Below are 20,207 nucleotides of genomic sequence, written 5' to 3' on the forward strand. Positions count from 1 at the left end.
GATAAAAAATAAATCGGGTGTCCATTCAATTAGCGACTTATTGCTTTATAAGGAAACTCCGTTGGTTGAAGTTATACAATTAGCTGAAGCAGCAGGATCCCATATTGTCTCTTGTTAAAAATCAGCAGAGTGGCTCTTCAGATTCTGAAGCTGGGTCATCCAACATTATGTTCCTTGGGTCAGAAAGTTTTTTATACATTCTTGGACTCTTGCGGTGCTTCTAGCAGTTAATGGCCCAACTTGCCGAAGGTCCGACATCTTAAGCTTGGGTATGTCAACATGAATTGGGAAGAAGATTTGATGGGAAGACCAAGACTTTGGAAGAGTGTGGTGGGCAGGATCAGCACGTGCTGCCAGAACCTCCCTGCTTTAGTCCAGTGGGATCTAGTGAAGTAATTAATGACAGACATGCAGGTTAACACTGTCAGTGACAGACAGCACATGATGATCCGCTCCAAAGTGGGTTTGAAGGTTCATTTCTCTCATTATGATAGATATTTTTGCATTTAAATTCTTTATTTCTCTGGGAAAATCACTGTAATATTAATTAATTTGCAAAGCAGTCCAACTTTGCATGCAAAATTTATGCTTACAAATTCCACACAGTAAGCCAGCTTCATGTTTCTAAAAAGTTTTTTGAGATTACCCTTGTTTCTAAGTAGTTTTGAGGTAGTAATACCATTATGTCGGTAATAAATCTTCCATACCTTTATCCAATTAGGGTTGCAGTGATCCAGTGCCAGTTGTGGAAAATATATCCCATAAAGCAATGCATGCCCTTAGAAAGACAGAATGAGAGGGAGGGATACAGAGAGAGAGAGAGAGAGAGAGAGAATGAGAGAGAGGTGGATGGGGAGCAGACAGCAGAGATGAGGGAAGGGAAGGAGAGGTTGAGAGAGAAAAAAGTAAGATACAGAGAGAGAGAGAGAGTAGTCAAATAATGTAGCTTTGTATCAAAGTTAACAGTGAAGCACACAGCTCTGTGGTTGCAGTGCTATGCACTGAGTCACTCTGTAAAAACTATAAATAAATAATTTATTGTGCGTAGACAGGACAGCACATCAATAACGCTTGCTTCTTTGACTCAGAGTCGTCAGCTTGTTTCCTGAGACGTCCTCTGAGTCGTCAGCTTGTTTCCTGAGACGTCCTCTTCCGCAGTGCTGCCGAGACTCGGCGCAGTAGTGACACCCCGACACAGTGTTATGTAAGGGCAGTGGCGCAGTGACCCACGCAGCTGACAGCAAACAGCTGCGGCGCGCTCACTGTAAATGAGTGTCCACGTGTAGCGCGGAGGCGATGATAGCGGCGGGCAGGGATTGGTGGCGAGCGCGGCGAATATGGACCTACGTGGGCAGTGTATTAGCGGCCAGTTAGAAGCTAGAAGCCACACCCCTTACGAGAAGATGAGCGCGCACCTCTTGAGGATTTCCCGCAGTGCCTTATGAGCGAAAGTGAAAATGGGGTTTTCATATGCTGCTTAAATCCTTTGTCTCCCTTTGATTCAAATCAGTAGCTGACAGTCTCTCTTTTCCAACACAAACCCTAATGGGAAGTGTGAGGGCCATTCTGGGGTACACCCTGGATGGGACGTCAGCCTACCCACAAACACGCATGCATGTAGTTATAACCCTATGGACAGTTTTAGAGACTCAGATAGACTAACTGCTTAGTCTTTGGACTGTGGGAGGAAACCAGTGTGATACAGGAAGAACATAGAAATATTACACGCAGAGCGTGTAGGTGAGATTCAAACCCACAACATTGCGAGAGCGAAGGGACCATGCTGACCACTGCAGCACTGTGCTGTCCTCTAATTAAAGGCGTTCTGCAAAAGGTAGATAAGCAAAAAAAACGTGGCAACCAAATCAAGTGTCAAAATAACGAAGAGGGCAGGACGTAAACGAAGGCTGAGCAGAGCAGCTCACTTGTACAGGTAGTTGGTTCTGCAAAGCGTCCCATGGGTCTAGGCTTCTGAGCTTCAAAAAACTGAGATATTATATAACAAGTGGAAAAAGGAGCAGGAGGGAGGGAAATTGCACAAACCTCTGCAGTCATCTAACTCTTGACAGCTTTCCAATGACAGCTACTACAAAAAAAGCTCTAAGTAAAATCCTGTGGACCTACAATGAACAGCCAGAGAGCTATAAATAGCTGACGAGTGAGTAAGCAGCTGGGGGAGCTTTCAGAAAGGCTGGGTGAGTCCCCCCCAAATTAGTGTAACACTCATTCAGGTTAACGTACAGCTAATGTAACTCGAAATATGTTTTTAAATGTACCAGGTGGGGAGATAATGTACTTGAGGAGCTGAAGGAGGCCTTGGTCTGCCCGGCCTGCAGACATTCTTTGCTCAATATCGAATCGGCATCAGAGGATAATTGATCTTTCCTTTTCCACTCGGCCAAATTCAGTTCATTTGTCACTGAGCATCAGCATCTGAAAGAGCTAGGGTTCAGTTTTGTTAAACTTTTGTTCTTTAACATATTAATAAAGTAACAGTCTTCATTTGAGTACTTTATGTACTGCTGAATATTTCACTTGTTCTTAGGCTGCGGGTAAAACCTTCAGGAGCTCAATCTGCACCTTGACCTGAAGTCAGGCACATTGTTTGCTTATTTGACGGCTGTTAAAATGCGATATACACTGGTCAATGGCTCCCCTAGTCATGTGATGGAGACCATGAATAACATACCTAAGAGTGATTCAGTATTCTGCCCTTTCTTGCCTCTTATATGACAGAGAACATGCAGCTTAATCATTAATGGTATAAGTTCCCAGTGGACTCCTAATGGAACTGCCTGTGTTTCTCTGACTTGTTTCTCAGACGTCTTGATCCGGCGTTGTGTGCGGCAGTCCGCCTGCAATTTCCCCATGATGTCTTTCCCTTCCTTGCCAGTGTCACATCAGCCATTATTGTCATTATTGAAGCTCCTGCCAAATGTGCCCCAGCTGTCACCCTCTTCAAAGGACGGCTTGTCCAGTTTGAAAGCATGTAGGGCTGCTGAGTGCTTAATTACTTCAGAAGCAGCTGCTGTATGGAGGAACCAGCTGTCAATATGTCCATCCATCTATCTATCTATCTATCTATCTATCTATCTATCTATCTATCTATCTATCTATCTATCTATCTATCTATCTATCTATCTATCTATCTATCTATCTATCTATCTATCTATCTATCTATCTATCTATCTATCTATCTATCTATCTATCTATCTGTCTATCTATCTAATACCAAGAGCCTGTCCCAGAAGCTATGGGCGCAGGGCAGGGAATAACCCAGGATGGGGAGCCAGTCTGTCACAGGACACACACACCCTTCCCATTAACCTCAGCATGTTTTTGGACTGTGTAGGGGGGGGGGGGAGTGGAGGAAACCCCATGTCGGCATGGGGAGAACATGCAAACTCCATGCACACAGATCTGGGACAGAGGATCACAGCCTGGGCTCCCGAGGTGTGAGATGGGGGCGCTAACCGCTAACCACCACGCCACCATGCTGCCATCACAGGATATTCCGTTTACTTTGTTTCTGTTACTCATTTATTGAGCTGTTTCCTTTATTGCGGCCTTTACCCATATCTGAGAACCGCACCCACACCCATTTTTGTACAGCCTGCAGAGTCTGTGCTCAACTGTGATGATTGGCTGATTTCCAGCCAAAGCCATATCTACATCCATCAGACTTAGTAAGGAATTTCTCTTAATTATGCTCAGCTGGCCCTGCTTGGACTAAAATGCACCCTGACTTCTCTGAGCATGAGGGAGAAGGAACATTAAACTGCAGGGACGATCCTCTGAGCTACGCAGTGGACAGTTATATAAGCAGGTTTGATAAAAAGCTGTTTTCAGTAGCATTTTTAATGTCTCCATTAGCAAACAAATATTCAGCATTTTTTTCATTATTTGATAATCTGCAGATGCATAACTAATAATGCAATTCCGGGCTAAAACGGTCTGTGCAAAACAATCTGGTGCCCTATGATGCACACCTGCATGAAACATTATACAGGCATAATCAAGGTACAAAATGCACAATCAAGGTACAAAATGCATGATCAAGGTACACAAATAAATGAAACTGAATAAAAAATGCTAATCTGAAATTTTCTCCTCCATTTTGTCCCTATTGCCTTGCCCTATTCTTTATTCATGCTCCTCTTCTTGAGCTAATTTTATTTTGTCGCTATATAATATTTACAAAAAGGAAAGCACTCATACCTAGACACAGAAAATGATTGTTATCAGGCACATGTCCTAACAGTTTTCCCCTAGAGTTATATGGAGCCTCATATGTGCAGATGTCCTTCATCAGCGACTCCTCAAAAGCTAAAGTGAGACACTGAGCTGTGCACTTTCATGTCACTCAGATATTTGTCCATCTTATGGAATGGTCCATAAATATCTCACATGATATTTCGGTGAGGGTTTTATTATTTGTTATAGTAAAAACTTTTAAATCTGGTGTGTGTGTTTTTATGAGGCTAGTCATTACTTGAACAACCCAGTGACCCTGACCAGGATAGGCAGTTGGAAGAAGGATGAATGGATGGGTGGATGGATGGATGGATGGCATGAATCACTTCCGATTTATTTAATTTATATTAGGAGACATTAGCATGCTTTTTGTTGTAACACGCTAATGCTTTTAACGTTGTACACAGGAAAACAATATTAAAAGAAGTTTTAAATAGTAAGAAATACAGCATGAGGGGCAGTGAAATAAAAATTTCACATGCAGGTCACAGGGCAGGGGACACCCTGGATGGGATGCCAGTCCATCGCAGGGCACAGGGCTGGGGGACACCCTGGGTGGGATGCCAGTCCATCGCAGGGCACAGGGCAGGGGACACCCTGGGTGGGATGCCAGTCCATCGCAGGGCACAGGGCAGGGGACACCCTGGACGGGATGCCAGTCCATCGCAGGGCACAGGGCAGGGGACACCCTGGATGGGATGCCAGTCCATCGCAGGGCACAGGGCAGGGACACCCTGGACGGGATGCCAGTCCATCGCAGGGCACAAGGCAGGGACACCCTGGACGGGATGCCAGTCCATCGCAGGGCACAGGGCAGGGACACCCTGGGTGGGATGCCAGTCCATCACAGGGCACAGGGCAGGGACACCCTGGGTGGGATGCCAGGCCATCGCAGGGCACAGGGCAGGGGACACCCTGGACGGGATGCCAGTCCATCACAGGGCACAGGGCAGGGGACACCCTGGATGGGATGCCAGTCCATCGCAGGGCACAGGGCAGGGGACACCCTGGACGGGATGCCAGTCCATCGCAGGGCACAAGGCAGGGACACCCTGGACGGGATGCCAGTGCATCGCAGGGCACAGGGCAGGGACACCCTGGATGGGATGCCAGTCCATCGCAGGGCACAGGGCAGGGACACCCTGGGTGGGATGCCAGTCCATCGCAGGACACAGGGCAGGGGACACCCTGGATGGGATGCCAGTCCATCGCAGGGCACAAGGCAGGGGACACCCTGGACGGGATGCCAGTCCATCGCAGGGCACAGGGCAGGGACACCCTGGATGGGATGCCAGTCCATCGCAGGGCACAGGGCAGGGGACACCCTGGGTGGGATGCCAGTCCATCGCAGGGCACAGGGCAGGGACACCCTGGGTGGGATGCCAGGCCATCGCAGGGAACGCACTCACACCAAAAGTAATTTAGAGATCATAAGTGAATCAGTGTATCCATTTTTCATTTGCTTTTACATAAAAGCACTGAAATAAATATGTATACAGTTCTTATAGAATGTCTTGGGATGCTTGCTTATATCGGTACATATATCGCAATTTTATGGTTTCTCTAAGAGAAACCATTAATAATTTCTTTACAGAAAAATGTGTCACATTACAAACAACCAGAAGTGAAATGTTAATTTCAAGTACCAATAAATCAAAACCCAAATTATGGTTTTATAAGAGCTGTTCTGAGTTAAGAAATTAATCGACAAGCATCATTGGGGGCTTTTTAATTAGTGACACTTTTGCAATAACATAAAACGCCAGACATCTGTGTTTAGTGTCCCCTTGTCAGCCAGTGACTACAACTGCATTTAACATCAAAATGGCAAAAACAGAACTGAAGGAGTCAGTCACAAAAATTATGACACTTAATAAAAAGAAAATGTGCAGATACGAAAAACATTGCTTATCATTAGACTTCTGTTATAAAACCAATAAATTTGAAACATTATTACAGAATTAATCAAGCGTCCCAAGACTTACTGTGAGCGCTGTATACAGTATAGCGGATAACATAGAAATAACCTTAGCTGAGCTGTTCTTGCTATTTTTAAATTGCTGACTGATCAGACCTTTACTAATACTACGGAGAGTTTGATGCCCAGACTCTTCTGGTACCCAGCAGAAGCTCATTAAAGTTGTGTTACCATGCTCCCTCTCTGTGTCATGCACTTTCCAAATAAAGAAATGGGACACAGTGCGCCCCCTGGAGTTCATGTGGGAGCACGCGGCTGAGAAAGCGCGCGGGGGGGGGGTGGATGAGAGCATCCTTTGGGATGATTCATTTCCTTGACGCGAATGATAAAGGATAAGAGATCTATACCCTATTTGTGGTCAAATCCGGCATATCAGCGCCAATAAACTCCGTCCTTCTTTTATCTTTATTTGCGGCTGCATTGCGAGCGTAGATGTTAAAGTGGAGCAGGAGCGTAGCCTTATAGCTCACCCTGAGCCTGCTCACAGTCCGCATCACTGCACCACAGCCTCTCGCGTCACACACAGGCTAGCACTTCTCTGCCTACCACTGGCCACCTCAGTCTTACTTTAATGAAACTGAGAATACCCATATATCCTAAATCCTTATATAAAGGTCACCTCTTCTCATTATTTTATAATGCATTACTATAAATAATGAATGCCTTATGTAATATTTTGAGCTTGATTCCTCTCCTTATGTAACGCTTCTTTATTCCTAGGTGTAACACTGTGTTAAAGGTCAAAGTGCAGACTTCAGGTATATGGTACATACACTAGCCAGTCAGCTGAACATGTTTGTTTGCCCCCCCTTTCGTTTCAGTTGTTTGGTACGTTCCTGTGCTCCCGCCACTGCGCGCTCTCTAGCCGCCCGGGATGAAGTGGCCCTTCAAGTCCAAATCGGCGCCCATGGTGGGCACAGAACCCACGGGTGCCGTGACCACGGCCACCCCGCCCCCCCCAGTGGCGTCCACGGTGGCCGATAATTCGACCGAGACCGGGGGCCACCCAAACAAAAACGATGCCTTTGAGGAGATTAAGAGCAAGTTCCTGAATGAGATTAATAAAATCCCACGTGAGTTTCCCTTCCAGGTCGGAGGGCAGAGGTCGTGTCCTTGGGTGAATCTCAATACCAAGAACGCAAAGACTGTACTTGTGGCTCTTGGCAAGACCCGTCTTGCTAACTTGCCTTCCAGGAATGAACTTGGGGTGCAATGAATCTTGGGATTAGTCCCGTCTGGTGAAGATGCAACTGATGTACCCTTCATATTTGGGGTGGAGCAAGAACAACATCTGGAGATTTCTACTGTCCTCCAGAACTTGTGGTCTTAGGATTTGTCATTGGTATTTGACAGTGGAAGATGACGTAAAACGGGTACAGGAGAACACAAGTATGGTCAAGTACGCATATTGAGATTCACCCCTTGATAAGATTCCAAGCTACTTAGTAAGACTTACCCGTGACACTTGACAGAAGGCTTAATGAGTACAACTGATATAGTTTTTTAACTGTATTACCGAGGAATTAATGCAATTAATATATTGTGTGTATTTTTTAGCACTGTGCCATTGCATCTTTTGCCTAAATTGTATGCAATTGTTTCATAATTGCCTTGGGTAGGATCTTTTAACTGAAAATGTGTGGTATTGTTCAGTTGGTATTTTGTGTGTGTGTGTGTGTGCGTGTGTGAATGAGCGGTCCCCATAAGGATATGTTTACCCTACATGTGCGTGTGTGTGTGTGTGTGAGATGCTGCTATCCTTATCCTGGTTTTCAATTAGAAAAATCAATATCACAACTGAACGCCATACGTGTAGATTTATCTGAATATGTCAGCTGAAGCCGTGTGGCTGCGGGGTGTTGGGGGGGGGGTTTGCGCCTGGGATTAAACACTCCGGCCCCTGTGTGCCAGTGCCACCCTGGGCCCTCATTGCCATCGCCGTGGTCGCCTGCCTCCTGGTGCTCACCTGCTGCCTCTGCATCATCAAAAAGTGCTGCTGCAAGAAGAAGAAGAAGAAGGGCAAGAAGGACAAAGGCGGCTTCAACATGAAGAACATCGGCAAAGACGATGAGGTAGGGCGTCCATGTCAGATCGTGGGAGGAGGACCACCCACAGCACCCGTCACCTCCTCAACTCTCCACACGTCTGATCCCTTTCCGATCTGTGTACACAAGTAGCACCTGATGAAACCGGATTTAAAAATCCAGTAAAGGATCTGCATATTACCATAGCATCAATAAATTATTATAACAATATGACCACAAATTCACATTCGCAGTCAGAATGTGGGTGTGGTCATTCTCATTGAACATCAAAACCCATCCACCTCAGTGAGGGCTCTGGTAAATGTTTCTCCCTCTCTGATTAGATGACTTCCAGTAGAGCACATTTAATTTCTGTTTCTCAGGATAACCTCTGTTACCTTCTGCATTTATGGGTAAATGTGACAGCCGTATGGCTGTATGTATTTTTTTGTCCAGCCGGACGACATGCCGCACTTTGCACGTTAGTGTACTGGGAGTATTTTCCCAGTTCCGCTAAGGTCTGTCTGCTTTAGCGAGACAATCGTCATGCTAAGCGACAGTGGAGATGTTTGGCTGATTGGACAATATAAAGATCTCCCTCAGGAAAATGTGGGTAAGTCATTTAGTAGTTGAGTGCAAAGAGGGTAGTCTTGGGAAAGAGTGCTGCTTGCAGTCTGGCATAATTAATAGCAGCTCATATATGGCTCACACACTTGACAATGTAAGGAGTGAATGACTTTCAGGGATAAATATACTATGTTTGTGTCATTTTTAAGCCTGGGTCACATTGTGTTGTACTCGTTTTGTGTCTGTGACTTCAATCTCTCCCTTCTTTTCTTTTGCTCTCCTTTTTCCTCCTGCATTGTGTCTTGTGTGTGCACCATTTAAACTTGACTGTCGTGGACCTCTCTGCGCTACGGTAGGTTGAAGGCTCACAGCGCCACCCTGTGGCTGCCTGCAATAACGATTACGCTGTATGGAACGGTGGGGGTGGAGGGTAGTGGGCAAGGCGGTGGGCAATGGATGAAGTGGCTGTTTTCTTAAGCCTAGTCGCTGCTTTGTTTGGGAGCATGAAAGGTGACATTATTCTTTGTTTTCCAGAAAATGCTTGTATTTTTCCATACTAATCAAATTTTAGTGTGAAGCCAAGAGTGAAACTCAAATGAAATTTGAATCCAAACTCTGAATCCAGTGGTCTGCTAGATTTTAACACATAGTTTGCATGCATTAAAAAAAGTTGTTTATTTGCGAATGAAAATGAAAACCTAAACAACCATTTTATATTTTGATGTTAGTGTACAGCACAAGCCATTGTGCTTCTTTCATAAACTATGCCTGGTATTGTATTACACTCAAACTTTTATTCTGCATCAAAAGTTAAGTCAAGTTTAATGCCCTTTCTCACCGGTAAAAATTTGCTGTCCTGGCCTTGAGTTTTGTTGCATGTTGAGTTATAAATGGCTTCACCGTACAATATCAATGCACATTGGTGTTTGCTAACAACTCGACGGGCTCTTTAAGCAGCTGTGGATGGATGATTCAAACTTGACCTTGACAGTGATTTCCAAGGTGACATATCAAAAGGAAAATCATTGGAATCTAATAACAAGAATACAAACAATGTTAAAATTGGATGCAATCTAAAGGCCTGACCTCATCATAACACACTGTACTGTACACTATAAAATGTATAAAATGCCTTTAAAAATAAACATTAAAATGGAAATATTCCTATAGCCCTGCGGTAGACTGGCATCCTATCCAGGCTGCCCATGTATTGTTCCCATCACCCTAACCCCAAGAAAGATTCCATGGGGATTTATACATTTATGGATTTATGGATACATACATGAACTATAGAAAGTATACAACCATTTAATATACTAAGTATTTGTTTTTATTCCATTCATTTTCCAACACTCAATATGGAACAGATTCCCCAATATGCTTAATGATGGTATTATTATTATTATTATTATTATTATTATTATTATTATTATAATTTTCACAAAAATTCTGCCACCTAAGGAACCTGTAAATCAAGTCAAGTTTAAATCATTCTTTTTGGGTGACTGTACCCCTTGTCATATGAGATTATATGCGTGCTTGGCTCTAATGGGGGGGGGGCAGGTGGCCAGATCTAGCCTCCAAAGTCACACGGATGCAGCCCCCCAGCACATTTTTTTGTCGAAGCTGACCATTGACCTCGATGCTTCCCCTTTCGCGTCCCACTGCAGAAACTTCAGGACGACGACGATGACGACGCAGAGACTGGGCTCACCGAGGAGGAGAAGGAGCCGGAGGTGAAGGAGGAGGAGAAACTGGGCAAGCTGCAGTACTCCATCGACTTTGACTTCCAGGACAACAAGGTTGGCAAGACCGATGGCGCGTCTGAGAATGGGACGGCAGGTTTTCAATGAAATTACTACATGGCACAGTATCAGCATTGGCTGATATATTAAAGGGGATATGATTCACATTTAATTGTTTCGTTGACATTTTCATCCACATTTTACTTGTCGATGCAGCTGGATATTTTAGAAACTATTACGTGTTTTACGGCTGGGTGCATTCTGGGGCTGTTAGTAAAAGCCATTTGATTTAAAGTTGTTGTGCTGAACCATTATTTCACCTACTGCTTCATCTAGAACTTAAATGTGATCATTTTAAACTAGAACACTTTAGTTTTATACATCTTTAAGTTTCAGAATTGATCTTGTAAATCCATTGTCTCAAATGTCCTAGCTGAGAATTTTATTTCAAGTCCTTGGTATCTTACAATCACCCAAAACAACAATTAATTAAAGCCTCATCTGCTTGTCTTAAATTAAAAGCCTCTTCAAACTGTCCTGGGAACTGCATGACAGTGCAGAGGTTCCAAGTGCCAGAGATTTTGCTCTGCCAACTCTAAACACATCCCAAACCCATTCTGCAGGACCATAATTTAATCAGCCATGCACCCATAACTTCTGAGACAGGCCCCAGAGTCCTGCAACCCTACACAGATAATGGTTAGATGGATAATGAATTCGGACACTCTTTGTGAGAGCGCCCCCTGGTGGTGGGGCAGACTAAATGACCTACGGGTGCTGTTTTTTTTCCTCCAGCTGAGCGTCGGCATCCTGCAGTGTGCAGACCTCATATCCATGGACACAGGAGGCACATCTGACCCCTACGTCAAAGTCTTCTTCTTACCTGACAAAAAGAAGAAGTTTGACACCAAGGTGCACAAGAAGACACTAAATCCAGTCTTCAACGAGACCTTTGTTTTCAAGGTGAGCGCATCAAGTTGAATATATGGGTACGTGTGCAAAGGTATTGCGTTCAGCTCTAAAAGCCAGTGCTCCTGAAGCTTGCTAAAGTAAATATGCGTCTTATTAAGTGATTAATGTTGCATTATTGAGTTGTGCTTTTCTTCATCAGAATTCCAATACACCAGTTCAAAGGCTGCACTTACAAGCTTATAGAACGAGCAACGACTGCTGCATGCTGTCACACTGAGACTCAGACAGGCTGCTTATGAGAACTGCTTAGCGAGCTGCTTCTGGTGCTGGCATTAGAAAAGCAAATCGTGCCAAAGAACCCAAGCGGAACCGTTAGGGGCCGACTCAGCGGGCGAAGCTGGGTGACAAATGGTGCCCCTCCCCCTCCCCCCCCCCCCCGTGCTGATTCAGTGATCTGTCAGGGAGATCGAGTGGGCCGGGGCTCTGCACCAGGCCCTCTCCTGGGCTACCATTTATTGATAAAGGGGATATGGTGAAGTAAAGGGAATTCTGGGGAAAAAATGCCTGCATACGTGTCAGATCCTCAATCTTAGATGGCTTATTTTTGAGGAGCACGGGTCTGGGGAAGTGCAGGACTTCCAAAAACTGGAGACATGACAAGATTTGATTTAATACTTGATTCTGGCTGTGCTTTGATTTCAGTTTTAATGTCCTTTTCTCTATGCAGCTGTGTTTGGGATGTGATTTTTATCAGCTTGCCTCTCTCTAGCAGGCTTTTGGGTTCAGGTGTCGCTCCTGCCCTGGCTACAAGGCATCTGCATGGCCTTGCTCCTCTTGTATGGATTTACTGTCCAGTCAAAATAAACTAATTTTACCTTAGTGTGTGAGTGATCTGTATCGGGCTGGAATCCTAGTCAGCTCAACCAATCAGTCGATCACTGCATATGCTATGGATCAATGGATGGATTGAGTATTCAGATGTTTACAGAACATACTTTAATATACTTATATGTCAACACATATTTACAGTATCCAAAAGACAACGCCTGATCTCTCTCTCTTCATCTAAGGTTGATGTTCTTCATGTGGTAATGGACAAGGTTTGAGAAACTGCCAGATTAAGGCATTTTCAGTCTGAAATCGTCATTAATATCGCTGATGTCAAAGTTACGCTACATACCAATATGCATTTCAGTGAGGCACAAATGTCACTGAAACATGTGACTTCCATCTGGGGAGGAAAGATGACAAAAGAGTCCAGACAATTCACTAATGTGGCCGGACAAAATAAAGCGTATGAAAGCACGACTCGCAAATAGTTAATTCCTCATGTTTCTCAGACGGTGAAAAACAGTGTTTTCCAATTACACTGGCAAGTGTCGCCATTAACAAAGAGCACAGTGAAAAGGCATTAATATTCTGCAGGATAATATGCGACATCAATCATGTGCTGGCAGCGGCTGCATGGTATCCTGCCTGTTTTATTGCAACAAGAAACGTAGGAAGTTAAAATGTACAATGTGGCTCCTTTGCCTCTGAAATACCACTATTGACATAATAATGGAATTTTTTTTGCCTTTTAAATTGAATTCAAGCCTTTATTAATTAGTCTTGCCATGAGACTTGTTTCTCCCTCTGCAATGCCATCCTCTCCTTCTCTAAGGATGTAAAGCTGTCAAACACCGAGAGTCGCATTTGATTAATAATTAAATGAGCAGTGCAGTCAGATACAGCAGCTCTTGTCGTTTTTTAACCTCTCCTCACTTTACATGCCGCCCGCGCCCCCCTCTGCAGATCCCCTACCAGGAGCTGGGGGGAAAGACACTGGTGATGTCAGTCTACGACTTCGACCGCTTCTCCAAGCATGACATCATCGGGGAGGTGAAACTGCCCATGAACACGATTGACCTGGGTCAGCCCATCGAGGAGTGGCGGGATCTGGAGAGCGTGGAGAAGGAGGAGGTGCGGACCCCACACACACCCGCTTCTCACTGGCCACAAGGAGTCCCGTATACTAATCGCGGGTTTTAGTTCTCGGAAATGAAAGCCAAAGTATGTAGGACATCAAGTCGTCAATACGCATCATTTCTAACCTGAAAAATACATTTAACATTCTCAGCTAGTTAGTACTGCAAATTTCATCCATCAAATGATTAAAATATTTAAAATATGTAAACAGAAATAAATTATGCAGTTTTACAATTCTGTGATTTTTAAATGATGGCCTGCAGAAATGGGTGTGATTTGAATGGAGAAACGTGACCCTTACTGCTGAACCCTGAATTATGAAATATAACAGCAGGCAGGAAGTTAATGTAAGATATTTTTCATTATTGGGGCCCATTAATTACAACAAAAGATAAGTCAATTGGGATTTCCCTCAAATGTAACTATAAATGTGTGACACCTATGTGAGTCCTGCTATAATGATGTTTGTCATATTTTCCCCCATCTTGTCCTACACAGCCTGAGAAGTTAGGCGACATCTGCATTTCTCTGCGCTACGTTCCCACTGCTGGCAAGCTTACTATCTGCATTCTGGAGGCCAAAAATTTGAAGAAAATGGATGTGGGTGGACTTTCAGGTTGGGGCCCAGTTCAGTCCTGCTCTACAGTACCTCTCATGCAAATGTTCCCCAGTGCATGACCATATGGCAATGAGTGAAGTTTGCAAAAGAGTGTTAGCAGATTTGTAGCTGGGTTGTAATACAATTTTTAAAAGAGGTGCACAGAAGGAGTTGCTTAATGGATATGTAACATCTGTCATGCTGTTCTCCACAGGCTTGTCAAGGCTGCCACCTAGTGGCATCTCAGTGTAACAGGCTCTGTGCAAGATAGATATCTTGGCAAAAAATTATATTACGCTAATTTATATTGATTATACTGGATAAGTGCTAATGGAAATGAAAGTCAGTTTCACATAACTCTGATCAATTTCTGCGAGAAAACATAAAAAGCCATCCATCCATCCATCCATCCAACTTGAAGATTCAGTGAGTAAAAGCTGTTTTTCCACATCTCCATTATGTATAACTGTACTTTGTGTTCACAATCCCGTGGCAGATCCCTACGTGAAAATCCACCTCCTTCAGAATGGTAAGCGTCTTAAGAAGAAGAAGACCACGGTGAAGAAGAATACGCTCAATCCATATTATAATGAGTCCTTCAGCTTCGAGATCCCACTGGAGCAGATGCAGGTACAGTGCTGACCCGAGGTCGCGGTGTGGTTCTAACATGGACAGTATATACCTGGCTTAAGATTCACCATCACTGTCGTACAGTCAGTCTGTAAAATGGGTATCAAAAGAGAATAAGCAGATTTAGCTGTACTTAAATACAAATTTTAAAAGAGATGCACAGAAGAACTTTCTTTATGTACATGTCACATATAATCTTGTTGTTTCTGTAGTGTAGTGAATCTTTAAAATAGGTAATTGAAGGTGGTGTTCGGTTGTGTTTATTTTGAATTTTGCACCCACAATTCTGTGGTATCTGGGTGTAGAATCCTACCAGGGTGGTCATATCATTCTGCGAGCCGGGCTTGTGCCCTGTCCATCCTCTTAATTGTATTTTAATGTGGAAATGATCCACCCACAGAGGGCTGGGATGCGCATCTGCGTCAGGACATAATTACAGCTTGATGGAGGTTACAGGCCAGGTGGCACATTCTGTTAACAAGCCAGTGCAGAGCACGAGTGGACAAATACAGAACTGTGGATATGTGGGAAGGAGGACAGGAAGGAGTCAGATTTCAGTAACTAGATAATGTGTATCATGGTTTGGTTTCCTGTTTATCTTTTGCTGTAATTAACTACTACAGATTTTAGGTTTTTCTCAGTGCAAGGAACAATATGTTTTCAGAGATTTCACTGAATATGTTCATACTTTTAGCTAGTCTCAAGTTAGATGATAAGCTCCTGGGCTTTGTTCGTTATTAATCAATACTATTGATTCGATGGATAAGAGTAAAACTTCTGAGAGTGCTGGCCTTTAGTATTCAAGACTGCGTTGTCCTCTCAGAGAGGAGGCAGTGTGTGGTTTGGGGGCTAATCCCCTGTGCTTGTAATCAGATGGTTGCCGGTTCAAGTCCAGCCTCAGCAGAATGGCCCTTGAGCAAAGCCGAACTCCCAGCTCCACTGCCAAGTTCACTCTCACGTACATGTGTGCCATAGAGAACAAGATGGTGTTGGTGAAAAAAGAAAATCCCCCCCTGATGTGTCAATGACATGTCATCCTAATTGTTATTTGAGAAGACTGATAATCAGTGTAATCCAGTAGATGTCGGCAGACAAGTGTAGTTATAGACGGCTCTCCTGATTTCCTTTGGTCCATCTCTTCTAGAAAATCGTGGCAGTGGTTACTGTGCTGGATTACGACAAGATCGGGAAGAACGACGCCATCGGCAAGGTCTTTGTGGGCAGCAAGGCGTCTGGCACGGAGCTTCGACACTGGTCCGACATGCTGGCCAATCCACGGCGGCCCATTGCCCAGTGGCACTCCCTCAAACCCGAGGAGGAGGTGGATGCCATATTAGCCTCTCTGTCGGGCAAGAAGTAGCCCCCCCCCCCCCATAAAACCAGTTACCCAACTAACTCAAAACCCCAACACTGCATGACATTCAAGGATTAACAACCATGACATGGTCAAACCCATAAAATCATCCAAAACCCAGAAAATTAACAGAAAAGTAAGAATCTTCTATTCTTACATTTTTTTTCATGTATTTCAACAATTTCCATCAATTAAAAAAAAATTAAAACGAATACGTGGACAGTACAGGAAACATACAGAGGATTGGAAGAGATTGTTTATACAGGTTCATCTACTTTTAAGCATTTTAATTTGGAGTAAGATACTGTTAAATTTATTTATTTTTAGTTTACATGGAGGGGTGCATGCTGATGTGATATCTCACACCTTTGGGATCAGGGTTTGAGTCTCCGGCATGGCATTGAGTCTCCATGTGTGTGGAGTTTGCATGTTCTCCTCGTGTCATTGTGGGGCTTCATCGAGGTTCTCCGATTTCCCCCCACAGTCCAAAAACATGCTGATGTTTATTGGAGTTGCCAAATTGCCCATTGGTGTGAGTGGTATGTGACCGTGCCCCGCGAGGGCTTGGCACCCCCCCACCCCACTTTGTTCCCTGCCTTGCACCCATTGCCTCTGGGATTGTCTCCAGACCCCTTATGACCCTGAATAGGACCAGTGGTTTCGGAAAATATGTGGATGGATAGTTTACATGATGTTGTCTATTAAATTATGAAATCAGTGGAGGATAGCTGGTGATGACATTGAAGCATTCATCTTCTGAATCAACATGCCCAAATTTTGGCAGTAGGGGAGCTGATTGGGTCTGGTAGATATAGAATTTCAATCTGCCTGCCCTGTCCCCTAGAGTGAAATACACTGTGTGTTTGTAGGTCAGTTCTTGGTTTGGGGTTTGGGAATACAGAACAGTAAAATATGAATAATGCATATGCACGTTCCATCAGGGAGTTGTTTATCTGTTTGTTTGTTTGTTCATCAATTCAGAATTTGTTTATTTATGAATGATATTCCGACGTGACTACATGCTTCATAGCTGTATTTGGAGATGGTTATATGAGGGAATGTCACCCTTTCCACACAAACAAGTTTTAGTCATGTAAGGACGTTACAAATAGAATCTCACCTACACGACGGTCAGCTTTTTGTGCCTTTAGCATGAAAAAGTTCATAAAAAATGCAAATATGTTTTGATTTTCTTTCTTTAATGAACGGGATGTCTGTGATGTAGATGTATAGTGCACTTAGGTTCATGTATTTATTATTTGTGTGTTACTGAGGAACAATGTCTTCCAAATCAATGGTTGATTGGACCTCTGTCTTAAGGACTGAACTCTAAGGACCCCACAAATGGGATGTTTGTGAGGTGTCTTTTCTACTGCCTGCAATCTACCACCTTACATATAAATGCTTCCAGCTCATTACTTCATTCATCAGCCATGGAGCCATGGAGTTTTCCTATGTGTTTTGAAAACATGTAAATGCTATTCCTGGCTTATCTATTAAGCAATCTGCAGTAAGAAAATGGAACGGGAAAAATTCTGAGGAATAGCTATATAAATGTACTAATTGGTGCCATACTGTCTTTTTCATGCGAACCAATGTAAGCATCTTACATTAGCGATAAACTGAAATCCATAGCTTCATAAACATGTATTTAAAATACATACTTTTTCATTGAAGAGGTTCTAAAGTAAACATTTAATGCTCTTAAAATGTTGAATTAGAATGGTTAAAAACATAGAGCGAGAGAGAAAGAGCAGTTTTAAAAATCTGAATGGGTATAGTGAATGACATTATTTTGGTATATGCTTATTTTATGTATATCAGGGCATTACTAGTCTACCTTAAAATGGTGCACTTTATTTTACATTGTATTTTACAATACCCTCTTTCTTTCGTACGTGTCCCGTTGAACAATGTGTATTGACAACTGAAGAGAGCCGTTTGAAGTTTCTGATCAGTCGCCTGTTGTTCTAACAAGTTTGGAGCAGTTTGTTGTTTGTTCAGCACCATCACTGGAACCAATATGCTTCCAGATACAAAAGCGAATGTTCCTGCAGTGCAAACTAGAGGGCGACGGAGAGCAGCCCACAGCGTGAATGTAACAGAGCCAAATATCTGAATCCCGGTACGCCACTGTGGAGGTCCCATGAAATGAATCAATTTGAGGTATCTGTAATTTTCTACCTGACTGCACAAAACATCAAAAACTGTGCAGTCTACAAGCAAAACTCAGTGTAAAAAAACAAAGTTATCAGAAATTTATCTCACGAAAGAAACATTTCATGATTCACTGTCATTTAGAAGCATTCAACAGCATGATCCCAGTCATCCCACAAATGTTTCATTTTAAATATGCCTTTAGAAATATTTAGTAAATTACTGTTATCTATGTATTGTCTTCTTATCAGCATTTTTAAAAATACATTTGCAAAGAAGACTTCCTCAAATAGTGTTGATAAGGTAGCAGAAGCTTGTGTGAACCTACAATGAATTTTTTCAGAAACCGATTTTCTAGTCATGCTCATTTTTATGCGCAAACATACAATAATAATAGCCATGTTTCCAGATGTTCAGCTGTGGTTAAAAGTCATGGAATAATAATAATAATAATAATAATAATAATAATACAGGCACCAGGCCCGCATGATCCTGACCAGGTTAACTGGTTAGAAGGAGGATGGATGAACGGATGGGTGGGTGGATGGATGGATAGACAGACAGATGGACAGACAATAATGAATGATAATGAATATAACAGAACAGTCACTTTACACAGGACCATAACAAGTGCAGTAAACACTCAGAGATTCAAATATCTGCAACCAAAAAGCCATCCTTCTAGCATCAGCGTGTGTCTTTTATTCTGAAATATAAAGAACACGTACTAAAATAAACAAAAAGCAGGAAATAAAGCACTAAACAGCAAATGGGAACATTCATCAAACTATCCATTGGTGTGTAGTTTTGCCTCATTTTTCTCTCTCTCTATATATAAATATATACATAGATAAAATTTGTTAATATTGCATGCTTCTATACAATACTGTATATAGCAGCATGTTTTAAAGGCAAAGCAAAAAATATATTGTGTATGTGTATGTCATTTCCCATTTTAATAATAAAATTTGGAAAACGTATTTTTTTCTGTATCTTTCATTAGAGTGTGTGGGACGTGGCAGTAAATATCGGATACCGAAGCTGCTGTTTAGTCTCTTTTCAGTGCTAAACTACAAGATTCCCATGACGGAACACTATTTACAAAAAACAATTTAGTTGCATGCTTGCTTTTCGTGAGAATAATTAGGGGTTAGTTTACTGGAGAAATGGGAACAGTGGTGAACTTTTGAACCATAGTGGTGAACATTTGGATTGCTTTACATGGTAGGGGGTTTGCTAAAAAAAGAAGAAAAAAATGTAAGATCTATAGATAAAAAAAAATATGATTAAAAAAGTTCTCTAATCGTTCCCTGGTTCCCATGGTGATTAATTGCCCACTTAAGGAATACAGTCATTTCATTTCATTTCCTTTGTAGTCCCTTTGTAGATTTTTTCCCAACTGTTGTCAATTATGAGGTGACTGGAATGTAATGTTATCTCATTTTCGCCACATCTGTCACGCTTACCTCTGACCCAAAGCGAAGGGACAGCCAGTTAAAATACCGGGCTGTCAATATGACTAAGGGTAATTTTTGAGATGTCCTTAGCGGCGAGTGAAGTAAGACCTGTGAACGCTGCCAGATGCCCAGAGTGCAGGAAAGTGACTTTGCAAGCCAGCTGCTGTCTTCCAAAGCAGTGAAGACTAACCCCTGCTCACACTATTTTGCTCCATATGCCCACGCATTTGTTTGAATCCAAACCCGAGGTGCCCAGTGGGCAGCCAAGTACAGCGTTTTTTATGGATCTCCCTGGACCAGCACTGAGCCCATCTGCCTCCGACCTCTGCGACATATTAAGGCCTGTTCGCAAATTCCTCTCAATAATAACTTGATTCAAAATCAGTGTCCTTCCTTAGATTGGAGAAGCAAAAAAAAACAAAAAAAACAAAAAACAAATTTGCTTTGTAGTGAATTTAAAACTGTGTTTCCACACTCCTTCCCCCCAGATAACGAATCAGAAGGTTTGATTGGTTGGTTGTTTGAATCATATGTATATTATAAACAAACTAGCAAAGAGACAC

The 20,207-nt window shown here is 43.0% G+C and overlaps 1 protein-coding gene across 4 annotated transcripts in view; it reads left to right on the forward strand.

Annotated features, from left to right (window-relative positions):
• LOC111853181 (synaptotagmin-2-like) overlaps positions 1-20,106 on the forward strand; it is a 93,981-nt gene extending 73,875 nt beyond the window's left edge. For 3 of the 4 annotated variants that reach the window (XM_023829842.2, XM_023829852.2, XM_023829832.2), the window contains 8 exons: positions 7,054-7,305; positions 8,144-8,304; positions 10,494-10,625; positions 11,364-11,531; positions 13,275-13,442; positions 13,947-14,064; positions 14,543-14,676; positions 15,821-20,106. In XM_023829842.2, the coding sequence (XP_023685610.1) occupies positions 7,107-7,305; positions 8,144-8,304; positions 10,494-10,625; positions 11,364-11,531; positions 13,275-13,442; positions 13,947-14,064; positions 14,543-14,676; positions 15,821-16,036 (1,296 nt within the window). In that variant the 5' untranslated portion in view covers positions 7,054-7,106 and the 3' untranslated portion in view covers positions 16,037-20,106. The remainder of the gene's footprint in view (positions 1-7,053; positions 7,306-8,143; positions 8,305-10,493; positions 10,626-11,363; positions 11,532-13,274; positions 13,443-13,946; positions 14,065-14,542; positions 14,677-15,820) is intronic. The other variant, XM_023829863.2, reaches the window with a different exon arrangement.
• The last annotated feature ends 101 nt before the right edge of the window (positions 20,107-20,207 follow it).

Source organism: Paramormyrops kingsleyae, chromosome 8, assembly GCF_048594095.1.
Source record: "Paramormyrops kingsleyae isolate MSU_618 chromosome 8, PKINGS_0.4, whole genome shotgun sequence".
Lineage (NCBI taxonomy): Eukaryota > Metazoa > Chordata > Actinopteri > Osteoglossiformes > Mormyridae > Paramormyrops > Paramormyrops kingsleyae.